Genomic DNA, 26,453 nt, shown 5'->3' on the forward strand with positions numbered 1-26,453 from the left:
AAACGTTTTAATCTTTGATATTACTGTGTTATTTGGCCTTGAAAGTTGACTATCACTTAACAAATTGTTTAATAGTAAAATAAACCTAATGCATTTTGTCTCATATATATGTCACGGAGATCTATCTCCATGTCTAGGCTTTCTACCTACATTATAAAAGATTTATATCTTAGAAATAAGGTTAGGTTAGACATTGATTATCATAGACAGGGACTGCGATATAGCTTGCCTTTTAATGAATACGTTGGCATGGGTCTACCATCACATTCAAGAAAGACTAGATCATAGATCGACTTTCGATAAAGTCCAGGTCGTAAATCAACAACTATTCAAGTCGTAGATAGATATTCAACATAGACTTAACTGTCTAGATCTTAGGTCGGCATTCGATAAAGTCCATGTAGTAGACTGAAATTTGAAATTATTCAGCATCTAGACAACATTCATTACAAACCAAGGTCAGCAATCGTAGATCAACGTTTAAAAAGTGCAGGTCGTAGACCGACATTAGAAAAAGTTTGGGTCGTAAAAGCCTAGATCAGGTCGTACATAAACATTCAAAAACGTCTAGAACGTAGATAAACATTCAAAAAAAGATAAAAAAGATAAAAGTATATATTTAGCATATGATTTCAGGACAGTTTTCAAAAGTATTTATGCAAAACCATGTCCTTAAGTTCATTCTCGGTGAACAATACTCATAGTATTCTGGATGCTACTCGGTGAGCAGTACTCACAGTACCGTGAATACTACTCAGTGAGCCGTACTCATGGTAATGTGAACACTACTCAGTTGAGCAGTACTCACAGTACCGTGAATACTACTCAGTGAGCAGTACTCGCAGTACCGTGAATACTACTCAGTGAGCAGTACTCGCAGTACCGTGAATATAACTCAGTGAGCAGTACTCACGGTGCCGAGAACACTATCCAATGAGCAGTATTCTGGGTGCCGTGAACTCTACTCAGTGAGCAGTACTCACAGTACAATGAATATTACTCAGTGAGCAGTAATTACGGAAATGTGAACACTACTCAGTGAGCAGTACTCACAGTGTCGTGAACACTACTCAGTAAGCAGTACTCACAGTGCCGTGAACGCTATTCAGTGAGCAGTACTCACGGTAATGTGAACACTATTCAGTGAGCAGTACTCACAATGCCGTGCAAACCATTATTATTATAATACCAGATTTATATAGCGCCCTTTTCATGATAAACACGTTCAAAGGCGCTTTACATATAGCAAACGCAGCCACACAGGGCACGAAATTCATCCTCTACTAGTACAGACACAGATCGATCTGACCAGAGGGACAGAGTGAGATAAAGCCCCCAGAACAGACAGAGAGTCTGTCCGGCTAACTTAGCCTAGCTCTTTGCGAATAGACAGTCTGGTTCTTTAACGTGCCCGGTGTATAGCACCGATACACAAGAAGCCGGCTTTCCTGGGAAGAACCAGTACAGGCCTCTTAGTCAGGTGGGAGACACTCAAGAGCATCTCAGAAATTTCCAGTTCCTGGACCGGGATTCGAACCCCGGACCTCTGGATTGGCAGTCAAGCGTGTTACCACTAGACCACCATTCAGTGAGCAGTCCTCACAGTACCGTGAATAATACTCAGTAAGCAGTACTTACGGTAATGTGAACACTATTCAGTGAGCAGTACTCATAGTGCCGTGAACAGTATTCAGTGAGCTGTACTCACAGTACTGTGAATACTACTCAGTAAGCACTACTTACGGTAATGTGAACACTACTCATGTATGTTCACGAGCAGTACTCATAGTGCCGTGAACATTACTCAGTGAGCAGTACTCATGGTGCCGTGAACACTACTCAGTGAGCAGTACTCACGGTGCCGTGAACACTACTTAGTGAGCAGTACACACGGTGCCGTGAACACTACTCAGTGAACAGCACTCAAGGTAATGTGAACACTACTCAGTGAGCAGTACTCAAAGTACCATGAATGTTACTCAGTAAGCAGTACTCACGGTAATTTGAACACTTTTCAGTGAGCAGTACTAAACATGCCGTGAACACTACTCAGTAAGCAGTACTCACGGTGCCGTGAACACTACTCAGTAAGCAGTACTCACGGTGCCGTGAACACTATTCAAGTACCATGAATACTACTAATGGCGAATATCATGTTCCAGATAACATAACTCCATGTATAAGATTCAATGTATTTATATTTCAGGCAATTCGTAAATGATGCTGTAATTGAATGGACGCACGTCTAATTTGTTACTTTCTGTCAGGATCAGTACTTTATAAGTAAAGAGGTCAATCCCGTGGTTTTGTTTTCTAGGGCAAACATCTTCAAAAAAAACCTTCTGGTTGGAAAAACTACACCCGCAGTTGTCGTTACTTAGCATACACTATTAAGAGTGCAATCCATCTAAACAAGTTTCTGTTATTTAGCCACTAGTTGAGTGAATAAAATCTAGATCCTTTAGAAGCATAGAATATATGTAGATAGGTCTTAAACTAAACATATATGCATTTTATATTATACAATGACAAGAAACATTTACCGCATTTTATATTATAATATAACGAAAAGGGACGTAGCTCAATTTATTGGTAACTCAATTCACTTCGAACACACAACACACGTGAGTTCACGGCCGGCGACATATGGAGGACAAGGGAGCGATCCACAGTGGCCTTCAACTAAATGAAAAATATGTTCATTATCGTTTGCAGAGCCGTGATCCAGGAAGTCCGGTTGGGCGTCTAAGCAGGCGTGGTTATATGAGACATGATGATTTGATGAAGCACTAACTAAGTAGCCTGAGTATTCTAGTGTCCATACAGGGTAACAGTCTTTCCGCGCTGGAATCATTAGAGTTGTCGATCTATTTGACTTGCAGACAGCACATGGCATATCCTGCTGATTTACTTCATACTTGAAGAAAGGGTGGGTAGGCATATCTGTTTCTGTGCCATAAATTGCTGCCCTATAGTCCTGATATCCATCAACATAATGCCCCCATGTTGGATCGGAAGGTAGGCACAGACTGTCAGATCCACTGCCTTGGTCAGTGTACAGTTTGCCTCCACTATAACCTAACATTAAGTAGAATAATTGTAAGTTTTAACTGGTTACATAATGGACAATTCTTTGATCAGTCTGTAAAATGAAATATATACGAGATGACAACGTCTATTATCAAAGCATTGAGAAGACTGACTGGGGATGGGCAGTCAATGTATGATCCAGCTGGGGAAACAATGATATTCTATTAACAAATTAGTTTTGCACAACATTAATTGGTGTTTCGTTAAAAGTGTCTGCAGTACATCTGTCTGTCTGTCTGTCTGTCTATCGGATGAATGGGGACAATGTAAATGATGTCTTGTTCTTCGTAAAATTTGCTAAACATCATAAAATCTAACCAAAATCAATCGTTAACATAATACATAATGTAAGTGACATTGCTTGAATTCAAACATGTTTCTTTCTTTTTCAAATGTTAACAAGTAATATACGTGTTTTTACATGCGGTTCAATTCTCATGTAAAACAACTCTTTCTTTTTTATCATCAGGTGTTATCCGATTCCCCCCTCCCCGCCATTTCAAAACATTTTATTTAACTGCTTTTTTCTTAGCAAGCGGAGCTGCAAAACAAACCTGTGTCGAGAATTAAAAATTTGAATGGCAGGGTTACTGAGCGAAAAATACGCTAAGTAGGTTGTGCTGTTTTTTAATTCTTAAATTTCGACGTTCGCTCGGCGCCCTCGCTTATTACCGGGTTTCCGTCCCACTAATTACAAGTATCATGTTTTTTTCACCGCGTCAATTTAGTTTTCAGCGGAATTGCGGGGCGAAAGAACGAAATAGCACAAATCAGCCACCATATATAATTGGCATGTTTGGCTGACACTATCAACAATCACATTTTTCAAATGGAAAGGCTATCACTTAGGTCCACTTACCATGATATACCATTTCAGCACCATTTGGACATGTCTTCTTTCCCCCACAGGCCCCATCTAACGCATCCTTATGGTATAGCATTTATATAGTAAGAAAAAATGGTATAGCATTTATATAGTAAGAAAAAAGAAAAGGTAGGACACTTCCGAATACCCATATTCTCTTGTTCATTAATATATGATCGATTTTAATAGAATAAAATTTAAACGTTAGTTGGAAATATTAATTTTAACAAATATATCACAAAAAGTGTTCAAATAAGTCCTAATATAGCTATAAAATCGATGTTTTACATTTTGAATCGAGTCCAACATTTGCTTTGCTCCGCTGTTTCCGGATCTACGGTGCGAATATCCTCTGCGATTTCATTGGTTAATAGGTATAGTTTGACAGATACCGGGAAAATCGATATACCTCGGCTATATACCTTCATCATCATTACTTCAATAGAACTGAATGAAAAAATAGCGACAAACAATAATAAACAAAAATGTCAATTCAGTTAGAACAACTAAGGAGCGCTGCTAAGCGTGACCACAACATTATTATATCGGGCCAAGCCGGTACAGAATATAAATTTTTCGATTTATTTTCACGAAATTTTATACCTTCGATACCGAAGGTTTATTTTTGACCACCGCAATAAGGACTACAAATTCACTCCGTTGCAAACCGGATGTATACAAGCAGGGAAGATGTAGAAATCTGAAGTTCGTGGAAAATCGCTGATTTCTTTAAAAATACTGTAGTGATAAAGGTTAAACTTATGCCGTAGGTTTATTACAATAATATCAATTAATTAAGTGTATCGTTTGAACCGTACGTTCTATATTAGCTTCAAATCAGATTTGGTGTTTCGGAAGTGTCCTACCTTTTCTTTTCTTACTATATAATGCTATACCATAAGGATACCGTTAGATGGGGCCTATGCTTTCCCCAACGTACGTAAACGGACCCTGATAGCTCTGAAATTGATAAGTATTGCAAAACAATCTTGCATATTTAATAATGGAAATGAGAATCATTTTAATATGAAGTTATGGCAACCGGTGAGTAAATTTATATTCTAACAGTTACACGACCAGCGAATAACATACATACATGTAGAGCAAAATCTATCTCAGGTTATTCTGCAATAAACCACTCGCGTGTAATGACGTCATCCAATCCAGGTGCGTAGCGTGGTCGTAAAAAGTAGTAACCATTTTTTTTCTAACACTGATGATGCTAGTATGTCGTGTTAGAATCGAAATAACAAGTCCCCTTCGTGATATATTCTTACGCATAAGAACTCAAAACTCGGGTTATTCTACGATAAACCGCGTTTGAGGACTTATTATTTCTTAAACAACGGCAGCGTTACTATCTTTCTAAAGTTAAAATATGATACTATAGTATTTAAACATTTGACACGTTAAATAATTCCAAAAAATGCTCGGATCGCTTTACGGTCTGGGCAAATAGCTCAAAAACAAGCACATGGATCTATACATTTTATTTTAGCATATTATAGGCCATATATTTATTTACGACTGTAAGAAGTTTCATTAAAATTTACATTGTTGAAAAAAATCTATTTGCGAAATTATTATTAAAATTGTGATTTTCCCATAGACTCCAACTATGAAAACTTGTGTGAGTTCAAAATTGTTTAAATCAGTCTAGCAAAAAATCGAGCACTCGACCCTATATGTTTTATTTGCCGATTCTAAAAAAAAATGAAAAAATCAGGGTTTAATTCTTCATTGTAGAAAATTTTTTGAAACGAACGTGCAGAACTACCTGAAAAAGTAGGTAAATTCATCCTCGGCGAATAATTTGTCGACGTGACGTCAATATTGTCTTCTTTTTTTTTTAAATACATAAGATAAATTTAGATCTATACCTAACTGTTTTCTAAAGAAAAACCACACATGTGCACACACACACACACACACACACTCACTCACACACTAATCCTATTGAGGCGACATTGAGTCTTGTTTCTATAATGAATTTCTTTCATTTGACCCTGATACAATTACGTACAAACTTGTGATAAGATTACGAGACATTTTAACACTATATATACATGTAAAGATGTCTTTATAGACCTGTCCTAAAGACGAATGTATAATTGAAAAAGTCTTACTATTGGAAAAACTTTGTTGTGTTGATCCGATAGAGTTTATTTCCTTCTTTAGAACTGTCACCTCTGATAGAACTGCGCCAAGCTGTTGTGTTGTGTTGGCTAACTCGGCACGTAGCCGAATGAGTTCCGCAGCCATGTCGCCTTCAGAGTGAAATAGCATACGTGTCGGCTTTTCGACGGCACTGATAACTTGTACTGCACAAAATGCAAGCAAAAGGTGATGTCCATATTTCAAAAGCAACATCTCCATGCATTTCAGTTCTGATAGACAAATTTAATTCCAAAGGTCCTGATAAAAGATTAACAGACCTCATTTTGACAGATACGACTGATATGGTGGAATGGCATACTGCCCTTCAGCACTGGGCATAATTTGGAATAATACATCAATAGTGTACTATGGAACGTAATAGCTGTCTTACCTTCTTTGTATGCTATAGTATTTAGTTGCTCAAGAAAGATTTCATTGGAATATTCAAGTGATCATTCAGCTTTATCTCGGTATTTAAATGAAACTATCCAATTTGATGAATTTAAGATGCAAAACAGTAGCGCGATTACCTGATGTGTATCTCACGAACGGTGTGTGTAATGAAAAACAAAATACACAGTCTTCTTCCATATGATACAAATACGATACTACTTCAAGAGGATTTTTGTTTGTGAATAATGGTCATTAAATAGGCACATGTTAATTTGTTTGTCATTGAACAGACTGAAAACTTTTTGAAAAACGTACATTACTTGTTTCACGTCTATACAGGGATGTCAGTCACATGGCGAAAAGATTTCTGACGATCCTCTGAAACTGATTTCTGAGCAAAGAAACATTAAATTAAAAATAAAAACATACAGTCCACTGACGATTTCAATGTATCCTCTATGTGTAAATGTTTAACTGGATCAACACTTCGAAATTCATTGCGGATACTCATTCAAATCTGCAAGCTGATATTTACAAACTAGGGTAAATGAATGGCGTGGATATGTTGTATTTCTGTATTTTTCTTGGGCGTTCAAACCAATAGTGGTTAATAAAATGACACAGAACAACTGTAATTAACAACAAGTTATTGTATACTTTGCATTCGCCCCATTCTTTTCCACTGGAAATTATGACGTTCATTTTGTATGAACAGCAAAAGGAAAGGCGCAAAAATTGCGACAACGCTCAGTATCTATATCGTCGCACATCCCTCAATATGTTAATAGAAGTTTTTTAAGCTGCTGGTGTTATTGTCTTTGTAAAAACACTTTGCCCCCCACCCCCACCCCCCATCGCGAAACCGAAAATGTAGGAATGCTGACCGTCAATTTTTCTGTCTGTCCATCCAACACAATTTAATTGGTGAATATTCGTCTTCGCTCCTGACCAAACTGATGCTGAAACGTTGTTATTGTTATGTATATATTTGTTGAGATTTACACCACAATCAACAATCTTTTAGTCTCTGATATTACATTCACGTTACTTTCCAGTTTTTCTATTACTACAGAAAGACACGACGCGCATCTCCGGGCATTATTAAAAATACAGACGGGTGCTTTGATAGAACCATCGGCCTTAGGTAAGGCAGCTAAAAGCTCTCTGTTATGAAATAATTCAACTTATAGGGTTCTGAACCAACAACAGCGAGGGGCAAATTTTATGAAGTTAGCGACTTTAACCACTCACCGGACCTGCATTTCTGACAAGATTTTAATACTTCCACTGTATACATATATTGTAAAGTGACCAAGCCCGCTCGAAAATATTTCTGTCAATTAAACTATTTTGAAATACGGAAAATGGTTTCTTAGATTTCTAAAAGTTTTTCTTTTCTGTTGCCGCGGCAACAACAGTTACTTATGGAATTCTTTGAAGACCTTTGTAGACCATCCATGCCAAGTTTCATCCACTTCCATCAAATGGTTTCAGAAGAGATATTCTTTGAAGAAAAGTGCGGACAGACGGACCAAATACGACGAACATAGCTCACCTTAAGTAACCCGGAGCACTTTTATGCAATCTGGACATGCAAGTCTCAAAACGTTTGAATATCAACTTCATGTATATACAAAGTTTCATTACATTTGGATGAAAACTGTAGGATAAGTTGGGTATACAATGTTCTAATGTAGTTGTAACATTTCAAAGTCCAATAAGGGCCATAACTCCGAGTACAGTTATCAGACATGAAGGTCCCCATAATATATGCTGATGATCAATTCATGTTGTTGATGTATACCAAGTTAAACTTCATTTGGATAGAAACTGTAGATGGGTACATATTAAAGTTTGAAAGACGGACTGACGGACAGACTGGCAGTTCAAACGCTAAATGCCTCCAGGGTCTTTGACACCTCAGCATAAAAACAAATGAGTGATGAATGCTAACATCACAATTTCTTTGGAACTTTATAATAATTTTGATGACAGCGATTAGAGATTACTGCTAGGGGAGGTTATTGTTTTCCAATAGATGCTTTTGTAGAAAAGCGCATGTCTCCCCCTATGCATAGTAGTTAAGTAATAGGCAAGAAGTCAATAGGGGACAGGAGCAAAAGTCCAAGAGACACCAATGGTTGGCTGCAATAGTGATCATCTACTCGGCATGTCCTATCATCCAAAAAAATTTTTACATTCTGGGCCTAGTGGTTCTCAGGTTATGGATTGGAAATGGTTTTCCATGTTCTGGCCCCTGTGATCTTGACCTTCGCTCAAGTGACCGCAAAATAAATAGGGGTCATCCACTTTGTATAATTATCATTCTATGAAGTTTGAAGGTTCTGAGTTAAATGATTCTCAAGTTATTGATCAGAAATGTTTTTCCATTTCTGGCTCCTGTGACGTTGAACTTTGATCAAGTGACCAGAAAATCAATTGGGGTCATCTATTTACATTTCCAATCATCCTATGAAGTGTCAACATTCTGGGTCAAGTGGTTCTCAAGTTATTGATCAGAAACGGTTTTCCATGTTCAGGCCCATGTGACCTTGACCTTTGACCGAGTAACCCCAAAAATAATAGAGGCCATCTAATTTGTAAACCCTATCACCTAATGAAGTTTGAAGGGTTTAGGTCTAATGGTTCTCCAGTTATTGAACGAAAATGAAGCGTGACAGGCAGATGGCTCCTGTGACCTTGAACTTTCATGGCGTGACCCCAAAAACAATAGGGGTCATCTATTGTGTAAGTCCTATCACTGTTTTAAGTTTGAAGGTTCTGGGTCAAATGGTTCTCAAGTTATTGATCGGAAATGGATATCCATGTTCTGGTCTCTGTGACCACGACCTTTTATAGAGTGAAACCAAAATCAAAAGGGGTCATTTACTCTGCAAGTCCTATCATCCTATGAAGTTTCAACATTCTGGGCCATGTGGTTCTTAAGTTATTGATCGGAAATGGTTTTCCATGTTCAGGCCCCTATGACCTTGACCATTAACAGAGTGACCCCAAAATCAATTGGGCTCATCTACTCTGCATGTCCAATTATCCTACGAAGTTACAATATTCTGGGTCAAGTGGTTCTCAAGTTATTGATTGAAAATGGTTTTCCATGTTCAGGCCCCTGTGACCTTGACCTTTGATGGAGTAACCCCAAATACAAAAGGGGTCATCTACTCCATGAACCCTACCATCCTATGAAGTTTGAAGGTTCTAGGTCAAAAGGGTGTTGAATAGTATGCAGTGAAATGCGAGTCAACTAAAGTCAGGTACCCTCATTTCAGAAAGTGGTCCACAGAATAAACACCCTACTTTCGTTTTCAAGTAAACAACTCGAAAACATGTGAAAAAAAGCATGAAAAGTGTCTTATTTTATGTATTGTGATAGAACAAGAGATGTGGAAAATACCTAAAAACCAAGTTTTTCAAACATCTTTTTTTAGTTACAACATGGACTTTAACCTAACAGTGACCTCGGTCCTCCTGGCCAAAAAAAACGATCCCATACCCTTTCTTTCCTATTAAGCTACCTACATATAAAGTTCCTTGGCAATATCTCATTCCTAATTTGAGCTATCGAGTGTGAAGTGTTTTTCTTTTTTTTAACAGGGGTTTTCTATTTTGAGTGACCCTGTTTTTTAGTAACAATGACCCCAAATACATTCCAAAGCTAGTATCTTCTAAGCTCGCCGTACACTAAGTTTGGTGACAGTATGTCAATGGTATAAATAAGTTATAAACAAGAAACCACCTTTTTGACTAATAATCTAGGAAAAAAATGATCAAAATCTATTTTCAGTAATTGTGACCTTAAGCTTGACCCTATGGCATTTGAATGGTTCTTTTTTATTACCAAAAAAGAAACAAGAGGGCCAAAACGGCTCTATATCGCTCACCTGTTATCATTGCACTTAAGGACAAGAAGGTCAAAAAATCATAATTAAGATCAATCAAGAGAAAATGCAATTATGAATTCACGTTATACATTCTCATTATTAGCTAACTAACACTGACAAAGAAATAACTGCAACTGAAATTTATAAAAATAATTTTATTTAGTTTCAAATACACAAACATTTCATAAAACAAAAATAAATTATTACTCTGGAAAGAATTAAAAAGATCATTTACATTACCAACTTTTAAAACAAATACGATAACATATTTAGATTTTCATTAAGACAATCTGACAAAATTTTAAAGAAAATCAAGGTAGAAAATGTTGCTTCTAGACTGTAAGCCAAGCTTTTCAATAATTTAGCCTAGTGGTCAAGTGCTTTACCTCAGATAACACAGTTTCAAACTTGAACTAAAAAAAAAAGTTTCAAGAAGATAACTCTTGATTCTGTTACACCAACAAAAGCAAGACATATATCTCTATAATGATTTTCAGGTGGCATAATGAATGAAATGCGGACCTAAATAATATCCTTATTTGTATAAGAACAGAATTTACTTAATGTATAACATTCAAACTGTATTGCACCAGCCCTCTTTAAAAAGCAATATTTAACCCCAAGCCAGTGGGGCCCTTACACTTTTAATGCTATCTAAAGTATTTGCACAGTCTGTTTCATCTTGAGAGCATACCAGAAAGTCTAATCTTTTCAGTGTATGCTATGTTGAGCTTGTAAGAGGCATAAGTGCATCAGCACCAAACAACTGCTCAAAATGTTTCACGTACATCTCACAGTGTTCCCCTGTGGAAGAAAAGAATCAAATTAGTTCAGTCAAACACCATGTGTAATATTAAGTCACTCACCTGATCCTGATAATATAACCATGAACGTATGTCATGACACACTGTAATATAGTCATTCATGAAAATAAGTCATTTATGCAACTCTAGAAGACCATTTTAGGACAAGCAAAACCATTGGCATTCCATACAAGAATGCTATGCACAAAGTTTAGTGAAGATCCATATAGTTGTTCATAAAAAGAAGCAGATAAGATTCAAGTAGCACAGGTTTTTAAAAGTTTTTGGGTTTTTGGTTTTTAGCCCTTGAAGCCCAGTCCTAAAATGGGGTCAATTGGAACCATTTAACAAGTTTATGGGATGCAAGAATGTTTCTGACCAAATCTGGTGAAGTTGTTCATGAAGTTATGTAGCTGAAGTAAAAAGCTCACACAAGATGAAGGGCAATGGACACAGCCTGACTCATCCTGAACTTTTGATTTAGGTGTAGTCACAGAGAACCAAAAAACATCCTAAAATCTAAGTTACACTAAATCAAGTATTTTCATCAGTTATGGATAACTGTGAATTTTAACCAACAGCTGCAACCTTCTCCTTTGACCTACTGACTCCAACACATGCGGGGACATCTAATAACTACAGGTAATCATCTCAGGAAGCATTGAACAGTCTCCAGTTGCAGAAATGCAACCATTTTAAATCAAAAGTTCACTATGCTCTTGACCAACATATAACAAGGTAACATATTGGCCACTGGCAGTCCTGTACTGAAAGTAAGACAGCTATACACCAAAGGCTTCCTCAGTTATTTGTCGGAAACTAATTCAGTCTCCATTTCACAATGACCTCATAACCCACAAAAACATAGATGTCATCCATTGACCACAAGCAATAATTTATAAATTTTGATTGACACAGGCTTAACTTTTATTAAGACAGAGAGACAGACAGATTGATCAACCGACATAAGCATAAACTGTAAAATCATTTAATTTCGTGGGCATGAAATTTCGTGGTTTGGGTAAAAACAGCAATTTCGTGGGGATATGAATTCGTGGATTTCAACTTTTGAACATAAAATGAATGGGAATTTTACTTGTTTGTTGGGATTAAATTTTGTGGATTGACTCAACCACGAAATCCACGAAAATTAGTCCCCCATGAATATTAATGATTTCATAGTACCTGCCTTTTCTTTGAAGAGGCAGGGTAAGGGCATAATAAGTTATCTAACAGAATTACAGATTATCGGATAAACCACATGAATGCTAGAAAGATATAAAAGTATTTAACAGGAGTAATCTGGGTATCAAAAATTACCTGGTTGAAAAACTGGACTGCCCCTCATTCTAATATTTCTTTGCTGAAAGAACTTGAAAACTGTGTAAAATAACTGACTGTCCTCTGTGTTCATAGCAGCTTCAAGGAACTTTCTTGATGACACTGTATCTGTAATACCAGCTTTCCTTATAAACCTGAAGTGAAAATGAATCACTCTCAGAAAGGCAGGCACATAATCTAGCCCAAAATTAAAACTTGTCAAAGATCTCCAACCTAAATATTCCAGCCAATCAAGATTAAAATGGATCAAGAAATAACAGGACTAGAGTGTCCATAATGTGAAATATCGCATTGTTACAAAGCTCGGGGCCAAAACTCTGGCCATACTGGTCAGATCTTGCCAATAATCAAACTTTCTCTAATTTTCTCAGAAGATTTTTTCCTATTTCTGAATGAGTGGAAGTGAAATAGATTTAAAGACTGTACATGTTAAACCAATTATTGTCAACAAACATTTTTGGAACACTGATATGTAAATTTGGACAAACGAAACACAAGGCAATTATGTATCGGTTAACATAAGTGACAAGTTGCTTGTATCTCAACTAAATAATTTAGAATAGCTTTCAGCATAATTTGAGAGATGCTATCCAAACCCAAATCTACTACCTGTTTAATCTGGACAACTTAAATATTTCATGCATCTGTTAAGAATAAAAACAGCTAAATAAACTTATCAAAGGTACATCTTTTCTTTAGGACTTTTCAACCGGCCTGGAACTGGCAGTCTACATTAGTACATCGTCTAATAATATAAACCATCATACAGTGTTGTACATTTAATAACAATATATCAATTAAATGTTTTCAAATTATAATAGCATACCATAGAAAGGTAAGTTTAACTTTGTAAAATATGTCTTCCAATCACTAGTGAATTTAACTGCAAAATATGCCACTGATGTAGCAAGAGAAAATGTTAACAGAAACTAGATGCGTGTCCACAGGACACTGTTGCTCCAAATCCCATCACTGTATGAAATTATTTTACTATGTCATGGCTGTAACTCTGGCTGTTAAAACGCCAGATGACCAACTTCACATGCTGAATAACTTCTATTAGGTTTGATGACTATAGCTGAAATACTTTTTGAGATATGCATGACATGACTTTGGACAGATGGACAAAACCAAGGGGTATTACTCAAATACTGCACATTTGTATTGTATCCAAAGCATTCTTATTGCATATTGTAGATTCTCACATGAGAAATTCTATAAATTGCCTACCTAACAGCTGGCAGTAGTTGATGTTTAGACAACAGAACTTCTATAATTTCTTCATTTGCTGTGGCAAGCCTCTACAAATACATAGCAGCATATATACAGATTGCAGCTTTTACAATAAAATACAGGAGGCTGACACTTCAACATTTTTAATATATCCCTCAATAAATAAAGTTTCTTACTCATCAAAAAAGTACCTGTAAACAGAAAGACTAACAGGAAACCCTCTGGTGAGAAAACAAGCTTAGTGTAATACCACTGACAATATGTCATAGGGTACGATGGAAGCATCGATAATAGGTAGAGCAGTTAATGAAATTACAGCAGATATTGTTCTGAATTTAGTTGTTTTTACACCTTCTTTAATAAAATATAAAACTATACTAAAAGTGTTTGTAATAATTAAATTGAATACACCTTTTTAAGATTCGGTGTTACAATTACACCAAAGTATGCTTATTTACAATTACACTCAAGTATCCTTATTTATAAATCCCTCCATAGGTCTTTTCCCATCCTATAATCCTTTACTCTACATATGTTAATTACAATTACCCTTGTATAACCCTGTACCCGACCTGAATTGTACTTACCTTTAATCTATCTCTTTGTTTTGCAATAATTGAAAGCATGTGTTAATTCTTTGTTGCACTCAAGATGGCAAGTGCAACAGGCATTTACACATGCCATCTTGATTTGAATGCATGTATACAGATTTTTAATTTGCCTTGATGAAAAATTATTATCTTAGATAATTACTTTGTTTAACTTTCAGTATTTTGTGTGTACTGGGAGTTGGATAACCAGGTGTGTAGCACCCAAAAAGAACCCAGATGTAGCAATAAAATATAAATATTTGATATAATGGCCGAGCTGGCCCTTGGGCTCAACAAAATAAAACACCCTTCATCAAATACATGTCAGTCTAGTTTCTATCTATGTGAATTTACAACAGAATCTAAATATTACTCTCTCAAAAAAAAAAACCTTAGAAAAACTTGAACCTTACCGTTAGCGTATCTAGGGCAAACCCTTGAACCTTACCGTTAGCATATCTGGGGCAAACCCTTGAACCTTACCGTTAGCATATCTAGGAAACCCTTGAACCTTACCGTTAGCATATGGGGCAAACCCTGAACCTTACCAGTTAGCATATCTGGGCAAACCCTTGAACCTTACCGTTAGCATATCTGGGCAAACCTTGAACCTTACCATTAGCATATCTGGGAAAACCCTTGAACCTACCATTAGATATCTGGGAAACCCTTGAACCTTACCATAAGTATATCTGGGGAAAACCCTTGAACCTTACCTCAGCATATCTGGGGCAACCTTGAACCTTACCATACATATTTTGGGGAAAACCCTTGAAACTTACCGTTACATATCTGGGAAAACACTTGAACCTTACTGTTAGCATATCTAGGGAAAACCCTTGACTTACCGTAGCATGCTAGGGCAAACCCTTGAACCTTACCGTTAGCATATCTGGGCAACCCTAACCTTACATTAGCATATCTGGGGAAAACCCTTGAAACCTTCAAATTAGCATATCTGTGGAAACCCTTGAACCTTAACCATTAGCATATCTGGGAAACCCTTGAACCTTACCATTAGCATATTGGGCAAAACCCTTGAACCTTACCTTAGCATATCTGGGGAAAAACCCTTAACATTACCAGTTAGCATATCTGGGAAAAACCTTGAACATTACCGTTAGCATATCTGGGAAACCCTTGAACCTTACCGTTAGCATATCTGGGCAAACCCTTGAACCTTACCGATTAGCATATCTGGGGAAAACCCTTGAACCTTACCATTAGATATCTGGGGCAAACCCTTGAACCTTACCATTAGCATATCTGGGCAAACCCTTGAACCTTACCGTTAGCATATCTGGGGCAAAACCCTTGAACCTTACGTTAGCATATCTGGAGAAACCCTTGAACCTTACCGTTAGCATATCTAGGGCAAAACCCTTGGAACCTTACCGTTAGCATATCTAGGGAAAACCCTTGAACCTTACCGTTAGCTATCTGGGGCAAACCCTTGAACCTTACCGTTAGCATATCTAGGGAAAACCCTTGAACCTTACCGTTAGCATATCTGGGGCAAACCCTTGAACCTTACCGTTAGCATATCTGGGGCAAACCCTTGAACCTTACCATTAGCATATCTGGGGAAAACCCTTGAACCTTACCATTAGCATATCTGGGGCAAACCCTTGAACCTTACCATTAGCATATCTGGGGCAAACCCTTGAACCTTACCGTTAGCATATCTGGGGCAAACCCTTGAACCTTACCGTTAGCATATCTGGGGAAAACCCTTGAACCTTACCGTTAGCATATCTAGGGAAAACCCTTGAACCTTACCGTTAGCATATCTAGGGAAAACCCTTGAACCTTACCGTTAGCATATCTGGGGCAAACCCTTGAACCTTACCGTTAGCATATCTAGAGAAAACCCTTGAACATTACCGTTAGCATATCTGGGGCAAACCCTTGAACCTTACCGTTAGCATATCTGGGGCAAACCCTTGAACCTTACCATTAGCATATCTGGGGAAAACCCTTGAACCTTACCATTAGTATATCTGGGGCAAACCCTTGAACCTTACCATTAGCATATCTGGGGCAAACCCTTGAACCTTACCGTTAGCATATCTGGGGAAAACCCTTGAACCTTACCGTTAGCATATCTAGAGAAAACCCTTGAACCTTACCATTAGCATATCTGGGGAAAACCCTTGAACCTTACCATTAGCATATCTGGGGCAAACCCTTGAACCTTACCATTAGCATATCTGGTGAAAACCCTTGAACCTTACCATTAGGATATCTGGGGCAAACCCTTGAACCTTACCATTAGCATATCTGGGGAAAACCCTTGAACCTTACCATTAGCATATCTGGGGAAAACCCTTGAACCTTACCATTAGCATATCTGGGGAAAACCCTTGAACATTACCATTAGCATATCTGGGGCAAACCCTTGAACCTTACCATTAGCATATCTGGGGAAAACCCTTGAACCTTACCGTTAGCATATCTGGGGAAAACCCTTGAACATTACCATTAGCATATCTGGGGAAAACCCTTGAACCTTACCGTTAGCTTATCTGGGGAAAACCCTTGAACCTTACTGTTAGCATATCTAGAGAAAACCCTTGAACCTTACCGTTAGCATATCTAAGGAAAACCCTTGAACCTTACCGTTAGCATATCTAAGGAAAACACTTGAACCTTACCGTTAGCATATCTGGGGAAAACCCTTGAACATTACCATTAACATATCTGGGGCAAACCCTTGAACCTTACCGTTAGCATATCTAAGGAAAACACTTGAACCTTACCGTTAGCATATCTGGGGCAAACCCTTGAACCTTACCGTTAGCATATCTAGGGCAAACCCTTGAACCTTACCGTTAGCATATCTGGGGCAAACCCTTGAACCTTACCATTAGCATATCTGGGGAAAACCCTTGAACCTTACCATTAGTATATCTGGGGCAAACCCTTGAACCTTACCATTAGCATATCTGGGGCAAACCCTTGAACCTTACCATTAGCATATCTGGGGAAAACCCTTGAACCTTACTGTTAGCATATCTAGAGAAAACCCTTGAACCTTACCGTTAGCATATCTAGGGAAAAACCTTGAACCTTACCGTTAGCATATCTAGGGAAAACCCTTGAACCTTACCGTTAGCTTATCTTGGGCAAACCCTTGAACCTTAACGTTAGCATATCTAGAGAAAACCCTTGAACATTACCGTTAGCATATCTAGGGAAAACCCTTGAACCTTACTGTTAGCATATCTAGGGAAAACCCTTGAACCTTACCATTAGCATATCTGGGGCAAACCCTTGAACCTTACCGTTAGCATATCTGGGGCAAACCCTTGAACCTTACCATTAGCATATCTGGGGAAAACCCTTGAACCTTACCATTAGTATATCTGGGGCAAACCCTTGAACCTTACCATTAGCATATTTCGGGAAAACCCTTGAACCTTACCATTAGCATATCTGGGGAAAACCCTTGAACCTTACCATTAGCATATCTGGGGAAAACCCTTGATCATTACCATTAGCATATCTGGGGAAAACCCTTGAACCTTACCGTTAGCATATCTGGGGAAAACCCTTGAACCTTACCATTAGCATATCTGGGGAAAACCCTTGAACCTTACCATTAGCATATCTGGGGCAAACCCTTGAACCTTACCATTAGCATATCTGGGGAAAACCCTTGAACCTTACCATTAGTATATCTGGGGCAAACCCTTGAACCTTACCATTAGCATATCTGGGGAAAACCCTTGAACCTTACCATTAGCATATCTGGGGCAAACCCTTGAACCTTACCATTAGCATATCTGGGGAAAACCCTTGAACATTACCATTAGCATATCTGGGGCAAACCTTTGAACCTTACCATTAGCATATCTGGGGAAAACCCTTGAACCTTATGTTAGCATATCTGGGGAAAACCCTTGAACATTACCATTAGCATATCTGGGGCAAACCCTTGAACCTTACCGTTAGCTTATCTGGGGAAAACCCTTGAACCTTACTGTTAGCATATCTAGAGAAAACCCTTGAACCTTACCGTTAGCATATCTAAGGAAAACCCTTGAACCTTACCGTTAGCATATCTAAGGAAAACACTTGAACCTTACCGTTAGCATATCTGGGGAAAACCCTTGAACATTACCATTAACATATCTGGGGCAAACCCTTGAACCTTACCGTTAGCATATCTAAGGAAAACACTTGAACCTTACCGTTAGCATATCTAAGGAAAACACTTGAACCTTACCATTAGCATATCTCGGGCAAACCCTTGAACCTTACCATTAGCATATCTAGGGAAAACCCTTGAACATTACCGTTAGCATATCTAAGGAAAACACTTGAACCTTACCGTTAGCATATCTAGGGCAAACCCTTGAACCTTACCATTAGCATATCTAAGGAAAACCCTTGAACCTTACCGTTAGCATATCTAAGGAAAACACTTGAACCTTACCGTTAGCATATCTAAGGAAAACACTTGAACCTTACCGTTAGCATATCTGGGGCAAACCCTTGAACCTTACCGTTAGCATATCTAAGGAAAACACTTGAACCTTACCGTTAGCATATCTAAGGAAAACACTTGAACCTTACCGTTAGCATATCTGGGGCAAACCCTTGAACATTACCGTTAACATATCTGGGGCAAACCCTTGAACCTTACTGTTAGCATATCTAAGGAAAACACTTGAACATTACCGTTAGCATATCTTGGGAAAACCCTTGAACCTTACCGTTAGCATATCTAGGGAAAACCCTTGAACATTACCGTTAGCATATCTAAGGAAAACACTTGAACCTTACCGTTAGCATATCTAGGGCAAACCCTTGAACCTTACCATTAGCATATCTAAGGAAAACCCTTGAACCTTACCGTTAGCATATCTAAGGAAAACACTTGAACCTTACCGTTAGCATATCTAAGGAAAACACTTGAACCTTACCGTTAGCATATCTGGGGCAAACCCTTGAACCTTACCGTTAGCATATCTAAGGAAAACACTTGAACCTTACCGTTAGCATATCTAAGGAAAACACTTGAACCTTACCGTTAGCATATCTGGGGCAAACCCTTGAACATTACCGTTAACATATCTGGGGCAAACCCTTGAACCTTACTGTTAGCATATCTAAGGAAAACACTTGAACATTACCATTAGCATATCTTGGGAAAACCCTTGAACCTTACCGTTAGCATATCTAGGGAAAACCCTTGAACCTTACCGTTAGCATATCTAAGGAAAACCCTTGAACCTTACCGTTAGCATATCTAAGGAAAACACTTGAACCTTACCGTTAGCATATCTGGGGAAAACCCTTGAACATTACCATTAACATATCTGGGGCAAACCCTTGAACCTTACCGTTAGCATATCTAAGGAAAACACTTGAACCTTACCGTTAGCATATCTAAGGAAAACACTTGAACCTTACCGTTAGCATATCTGGGGCAAACCCTTGAACCTTACCATTAGCATATCTAGGGAAAACCCTTGAACATTACCGTTAGCATATCTAAGGAAAACACTTGAACCTTACCGTTAGCATATCTAGGGCAAACCCTTGAACCTTACCATTAGCATATCTAAGGAAAACCCTTGAACCTTACCGTTAGCATATCTAAGGAAAACACTTGAACCTTACCGTTAGCATATCTAAGGAAAACACTTGAACCTTACCGTTAGCATATCTGGGGCAAACCCTTGAACCTTACCGTTAGCATATCTAAGGAAAACCCTTGAACCTTACTGTTAGCATATCTAAGGAAAACACTTGAACCTTACCGTTAGCATATCTGGGGCAAACCCTTGAACATTACCGTTAACATATCTGGGGCAAACCCTTGAACCTTACTGTTAGCATATCTAAGGAAAACACTTGAACATTACCATTAGCATATCTTGGGAAAACCCTTGAACCTTACCGTTAGCATATCTAGGGAAAACCCTTGAACCTTACCGTTAGCATATCTAGGGCGAGCTGATGTGCTGGTGGATAAACACTTTCCAATGACAACATTAAACATGCCTGTAAAAGAAAATCTTTGAATATTCAAGTTAAAACAATTTTAGGAGGATATTTCACTCAATTAGTCAGGTTATTTTATTCAGCATAAAAAGAACATTTCCCTGTAAAGTCTGGAAAATTTGGAAAGAATATTAATTTTCAATTGTCAGTAGTTTACAGGGAGAAAAATACATTACTCAGAATGAATATACCTTCTTGGTCATATAAAATAAGGCCATAATTCATGAAAACCCTTTTTTCTGTTGATCATGGATCAAATTATAACAATACTGTAGAATATTTAAACAAAGAATGTTTTTGTTTTGCTTTTGTTGGGTTTGACATTGCAATGACACAATTATAGGTCACATGGCTTGATGGTACAGGAAGACCTATGGTGCCCTGTCATGAGTGGGCGCCTGGGTAGAACCACCAACATTCCATAAGCCAGCTGGATGGCTTCTTCAAATGAGGAATTCAATGCCAAGAGTGAAGCTTGAACCCACACTGGTTAGGGGCAAGTGATTTGAAGTCAGCGACCTTAACCATTTGGCCATGGAGGCCCCCAAAAAGAATGTAAAACAATGTATTACTTACCAAAGGTTTAGAGTCGCTAAGTACGTGGTACTGTAAGAACTGATGTAACTGGTAGAAACAGTTGTTGTGTACTAAAATATTGATGATCAACTCATACAGGTAGTGCTGCAAACAACAACAACAGAAAAACTGTTTCAAAGAACTAGTATCTGCCTTAATTAATAAACTAGAAACATAAAGTCAATGGATAGCTGTTTCAAAAAGCTTTGGAAAACTATTTGTAATTCCTGTATTTAAAATCTGATTTCATTTCTAAAGTGATATAAATGTATGCCCCTTAAACATGAAAGTTTACCTGTACAGGAATGTCCCTCTGACTTAAAGAACGTATATATTCTATCAACACGGCAACTTTGAATTTATATGGTATTTCCTGAAAACAAGAGAGAAAATATTTGAGATTTACAGAGCTAATATAGACTGGGAAACTGTTGTTGTGAAGGAAACCAATATTATATTGAAAGTTTGTTTTTATAATATATTTTATCTGGTTGAACAATGTTGAAACAAACATTACCTGCATGACCCCTAAAATATTAGCTGTTATGTTGTCACAAATTAAGTAACATAAAGTGGAAATCATGTGCAACAGAGCAAAGGGCAATGTACCTGACAAGTTTATGGATCTGAGGTCAAACATTCTCTGATATTAAGCAGAAATGTTTTCAATTGCAACAGTCACTTTGACCTTGACCTGATAATGGATCATACATTGCCCATAAGCAATGTGTCTGTTGAGTTTAAGAATCAAAAGCCAGAGTTCTCAAGATATTGAGTGGAAACTGGTTTTGAACCTTGACTCACTGTCTGCAAAATCAGTGAGTGGTGTACCAATCAAGTTGGACAAAAATAGGTCGAGGCTTTCTTAAGTTATTGAGCAAGTAAATAAGAGCTGTCACTAATGGTGACAAATGCCCTCGCAGCGCCTTGACCTTTGACCTGGTGACCTTGACCTTTGACCTGGTGACCCCAAAGTCAATAGGGGTCGTGTATTCAATAAGTACTATCAGCATGTTAAGTTTGAAGGTCCTGGGTGCAGTGGGCCTTCAGGCAAAAAGTTAACATTGGCCCCTGCGACCTTGACCTTTGACCTAGTGACCCCAAAGTCAGTAGGGGTTGTGTACTCAATAAGTACTAACAGCATGTGAAGTTTGAAGGTCCTGGGTGCAGTGGTTCGCAAGTAAAGTGCCTTCATGCAAAAAGTTAACTTTGTGACGAATGAACGAACTAACGGATGGACAGCTGAAAACTAATATGCCTCCCTTCGGGGACATAAAAAGAAAATTCTCCAACTCTGCAAATTATATTACTATGTAAGAAATATGACTTACAGCATTATCTTCTAAAACAGAGAAGACATTAGTGTACATGTCTGATTGATCTATTATCACCCTTCTGTGAACATCAGGCTGGGCTGCTGAATCACTTGCCTACACAAACAAAATACATCATAAAAGTATACGAAGTATTCTCAATAAATACATAACAGTTGGTATTTGTTTTCATATCTATAGACTGAAATCATTTTTTAAAAAGCAAGTGCATCAAAACAAGCAAAATGTTTGCAACAGTATCTATATACATAGGATTTAGTCTTCAGCAAGTGGTTGTATGAATGGAAACTATTTAAAAAGTGCACAAAGATACAGTGATACAACAAACTATGTTCCTTCACTACTTTGTATATATTTCAAAAGTGATCCAAATTGTACAATATAATTCAGATGGGGTGTGCACATTTTCTTGGTGTCAAGCTAATTACTGCCATAAATGTTAAATTCTTAGCATTTGATAATATGACCTTTTAAGTTTTTTTCATAGACAACATAAAGTCCATTATTTAACAATTCTCTTCAAAGGTCCATCTGTATTTGGGCATTTTATTTAAACATGAAGTCACTGGATCTAATACTTTAAATATTCACTTACAAGGGCTTGCATTTCTGCATCCAGGTATGTTTTATAGCCCTGATTAAGCATATCTACAACACGAGAGATCACAGGAAGCCTAGCTTGTTGCCCTGGTAGCAGCATCTGTTTGCAAACATCCAAGATCACACTTTTACTGTTCTGTCTTTGAAGAAGAAATTTTATCAAGCGGCACTGAAATAGTAGATATAATCTTTATCACCTGATACTAAATATAAATATTAGCTAAGAATATCATTATGTGAATAAGGAAATTTAAAAGATACTAGTCACCAGGAATTAAATTTAATTAACTACTGGTAGCGTTTAAATCTAAAAAAAAAAAAAAAAAAAAAACAGAAGCTGTCAGAGGAGACAGGGAACTCAACTATTTTGATACTTTTTAGTGAGATGGGGCATGTCTAGGGAAACTAAAGCTATTACTGGAGTGATAAAAAAAAACCAATGTGGATAATGATGTGGGACAACAGTTCAAGTTTTAGTCACGTTCATTATTTTCACTCTTTGAGGCCCTGGGCCGAAACACTGTTGCAAAGAGTGATAATGAAAACTATGAAAAACAATCCCTATGGATATTTAATATTAAACAATTTGTTCATTATGTTACATCAGAAACAAGAGCTGTCTCCATAGGATGACACATGCCCCCGATGGCACTTTGAATGAATAGTTGTGGCTGATGTTAGAGTTTAGGACCTTTGACCTACTGACCTGGGTCTTGCGCGCGACACGTCGTCTTACTGTGGTACACATTCATGCCCAATAATTTTAAAATCCATGCATGAATGACAAAGATATGGACCGGACATGCCCACCAATGCACTATCATGAAATATGACCTTTAACGTCTAAGTGTGACCTTGACCTTTGAGCTACAGACCTGGGTCTTGCGCACGACACGTCGTCTTACTGTGGTACACATTCATACCAAGTTATTTGAAAATCCATCCATGGATGACAAAGATATGGACCGGACAAGAATGCACTATCATGAAAAATGACCTTTAACGTCTAAGTGTGACCTTGATCTTTAAGCTACGGACCTGGGTCTTGCGCGCGACACGTCGTCTTACTTTGGTACACATTCATGCCAAGTTATTTGAAAATCCAACCATAGATGACAAAGATATGGACCGTACACGAAAATTGCGGACAGACTGACAGACTGACAGACGGTTCAAAAACTATATGCCTCCCTTCGGGGGCATAAAAAGTGAAAGTGTATCAAAACATTGACAAGACTTTCTAAATATATATAGGGTCATGAAATATTTCTGTAAGAGTAATGTATCTTGTGTGATGATATGAAACAAATATTTTAAGTTTGAATCAAATCAATCCAGTAATAACCAAGACATTATTGAGTGAATGTACATCAAAATTTTATGTATAAAAGAGTATGATCAGTGTTGATCTGGTCTCATATGATGATGGTAATGATATAGAAAAACTATTTCACGTTTTGATCAAATCCTTTTAATAATGACAGAATTAAAATAAAAATTTAAACTGAAATTTTTAGAAAACCAGGCCATACTTCAAGAAATATTGGTGTGAGAGATATGGACTTTGTGTCAAATGATATGTGCGATGATGAAAAACCACTACTTTAAATCTGAAGCAAATCCATCAAGTAATAACCTAAATAAAGTGAAAGTGTATGAAAACTTTATCCAAGGTTTTGCCATGGACACATAGTAGAACAGCTCTCTATATACTTTGTAAAGTTAAAAGCAAAATCATTACCTTATCAGGGATCATTGTGACCAGGGGTACAAGTTTACGTTCCACATGCCACAAACATCCTATAAAACCATAAATTATTCCAGATATGTGATAAATTTCAATGCAGTTCTTTCAGTACAAATAGGCAATAAACTTTAAACTATTTTGTGAATGCCTTATTTACCAGTGTCAACATAAAATATGCATGTATTAATTATTATTGTAAATATGTATCTTAAAGAATGAAATAGTCAAAACCAGAACAATTATAAAATAAACCAGCCTCTAGATCAGCTTACCTAGCTTGGCATCAATGACAATGTCTGGTTGAAAGACAATCCAATTTGCAGAATCTATATCTGGGTTAAGGATGCATTTAGATATATATATATTTAAATCTGAATCAAATCCATTAAATAATAAATGAGATAGAGTGAAAGTGCAACTTTGAAACCTGAAATTCTAAGTGAAACGGGAATAATTCATGAAATATTGGTGGGAGAGTTATGGCCCTTGTGCCATATGATGTGGGTGAAGATGAGAAATAACTAATCTAAGTTTAAAAGAAATCTGTCAAGTCATTACAGAGATAAAGCGAAAGTGCATCAAAACTTTAACCAAAGTGCGGATGCGGAAAGACGCCGACTCCGGGTCAGGTAGGACAGCTCGCCATACTTAGTACAGTTGAGCTAAAACAGATGTATGGTATTTCTTAAATGATAATTCACACCAACCTTCTGTAAGCAAGCTGGATGGCTTCCTCACATGAATAATTCTATGCCCCAAGAGAGGCTCGAACCCACATCGCTAAGGGGCAAGTGATTTGAAGTCAGCGGCCTTCACCACTCGGCCACGGAGCCCCCAGCAAACTGTATGTGTATGAGATGAAACAATGCACCTGGAGCTTATGCTTATGAATTTTAACAGTTATAAATACTTCAGTAACCATTCACTGTACCTCTAGAATTTTATTTTGTTTAGTTGCGAGTTTAAAATTTTCTATGCCTTGGGAACAACCAGCATGTATAGATAACTACACTGTATCTGTGCACATTTACATGACTTAAAGCCATGCCACTTAATAGAAGCGAACTTCTTTTGTTCTTCAAATTTAAATTCAGTTCAGCAATATTATGTTTCTTGTTGTGTTAAATAAATGTCACACTGACATAATTATAGGTCACATGGCAACTTCCAGCTTTTTATGGTGGAGGAAGAACTCAAGTAACACTACCAATTATTTCATCACAGGTGGGCACCTGGGCAGACCCACCGACATTCCGTAAGGCAGCTGGATGGCTTTAACTGCTGAGGAGCAAGTGGCTGAAGTCAGTGACCTTAACTACTCAGCCAGGAGGGCCTAGGTTCAGAAATGTCTCAGTGGGGACAAACATTTGCTTTGTAAAAGAATAAAATTTGTGTTATGTAATGAGAACAACTTTATTATCAATGTCGACAGACAAAATGTTATGTCATCAGGATTGTGGTAAAGGTATCTCAAATCTCTGTAGAGCATTTTGACATGCCCTGTGATAAACCCTTTACAACCAGATTTCAATTATTTACCTCGTATCACTGACCTTATATTGTCTGTAAAGGATACATAGATCACAATTATACTCCATCTTTTCTTGACCTTGAATATTTAAAGCTAAAAAATACAGAAATAGCACAATCTTTATGACACAATCAACTGAACATGTTGATGGTAGTTTCAAATTTGAGGAAACGCTAATAATAAAATAATCAAGTCCTTCTGAGCTACAGTACATAAAATGACATTTCATATTAAAAAATATCAATTTGGAAAATTCAAATCCTACAGCCAGCAAAAAGTTTA

The 26,453-nt window shown here is 37.4% G+C and overlaps 2 protein-coding genes across 5 annotated transcripts in view; both read right to left on the bottom strand.

Annotated features, from left to right (window-relative positions):
* Positions 1-2,572: 2,572 nt before the first annotated feature.
* Positions 2,573-6,398, bottom strand: LOC123530193 (short-chain collagen C4-like). 3 transcript variants are annotated; one of them, XM_053521614.1, is made up of 4 exons: positions 6,082-6,398; positions 4,881-4,915; positions 3,950-3,986; positions 2,573-3,084 (listed from the first exon to the last, which is right to left on the bottom strand). In XM_053521614.1, exons 1-4 carry the CDS (start codon positions 6,329-6,331, stop codon positions 2,603-2,605), a joined length of 804 nt encoding a protein of 267 aa, XP_053377589.1. In that variant the 5' UTR covers positions 6,332-6,398; the 3' UTR covers positions 2,573-2,602. The 3 variants fall into 3 exon arrangements, with proteins under 3 accessions (XP_053377589.1, XP_053377590.1, XP_045166877.2); XM_053521615.1 differs by having other exon boundaries at positions 2,573-3,078; positions 6,082-6,396; XM_045310942.2 differs by lacking the exons at positions 3,950-3,986; positions 4,881-4,915 and having other exon boundaries at positions 2,573-3,078.
* Positions 6,399-10,539: 4,141 nt separating this feature from the next.
* The window catches only part of LOC123530407 (regulator of MON1-CCZ1 complex-like), a 45,149-nt gene continuing 29,235 nt past the window's right edge, over positions 10,540-26,453 (bottom strand). Inside the window, exons 12-22 of one of the 2 annotated variants that reach the window (XM_053521605.1) lie at positions 26,217-26,264; positions 24,913-24,966; positions 24,635-24,693; positions 22,889-23,062; positions 22,291-22,389; positions 21,255-21,332; positions 20,960-21,064; positions 20,315-20,383; positions 13,779-13,849; positions 12,528-12,682; positions 10,540-11,208 (exon numbers count right to left, since the gene is read on the bottom strand). In XM_053521605.1, the coding sequence (XP_053377580.1) occupies positions 11,126-11,208; positions 12,528-12,682; positions 13,779-13,849; positions 20,315-20,383; positions 20,960-21,064; positions 21,255-21,332; positions 22,291-22,389; positions 22,889-23,062; positions 24,635-24,693; positions 24,913-24,966; positions 26,217-26,264 (995 nt within the window). In that variant the 3' untranslated portion in view covers positions 10,540-11,125. Of the gene's footprint in view, positions 11,209-12,527; positions 12,683-13,234; positions 13,294-13,778; positions 13,850-20,314; positions 20,384-20,959; positions 21,065-21,254; positions 21,333-22,290; positions 22,390-22,888; positions 23,063-24,634; positions 24,694-24,912; positions 24,967-26,216; positions 26,265-26,453 lie in introns of those variants that run through there. The other variant, XM_053521606.1, reaches the window with a different exon arrangement.

This window comes from Mercenaria mercenaria, chromosome 13 (genome assembly GCF_021730395.1).
Source record: "Mercenaria mercenaria strain notata chromosome 13, MADL_Memer_1, whole genome shotgun sequence".
NCBI lineage: Eukaryota > Metazoa > Mollusca > Bivalvia > Venerida > Veneridae > Mercenaria > Mercenaria mercenaria.

Bases quoted from the DNA above. Each gene is read 5' to 3' on its own strand.
- LOC123530193 (XM_053521614.1), bottom strand. From the start codon at position 6,331: ATGGAGATGTTGCTTTTGAAATATGGACATCACCTTTTGCTTGCATTT. The intron at 3,987-4,880 runs CATAGGCCCCAT...TGTGGGGGAAAG, and splicing joins TTTACGTACGTTGGGGAAAG to AAGACATGTCCAAATGGTGC. The intron at 3,085-3,949 runs GTAAGTGGACCT...TATTCTACTTAA, and splicing joins TGCTGAAATGGTATATCATG to TGTTAGGTTATAGTGGAGGC.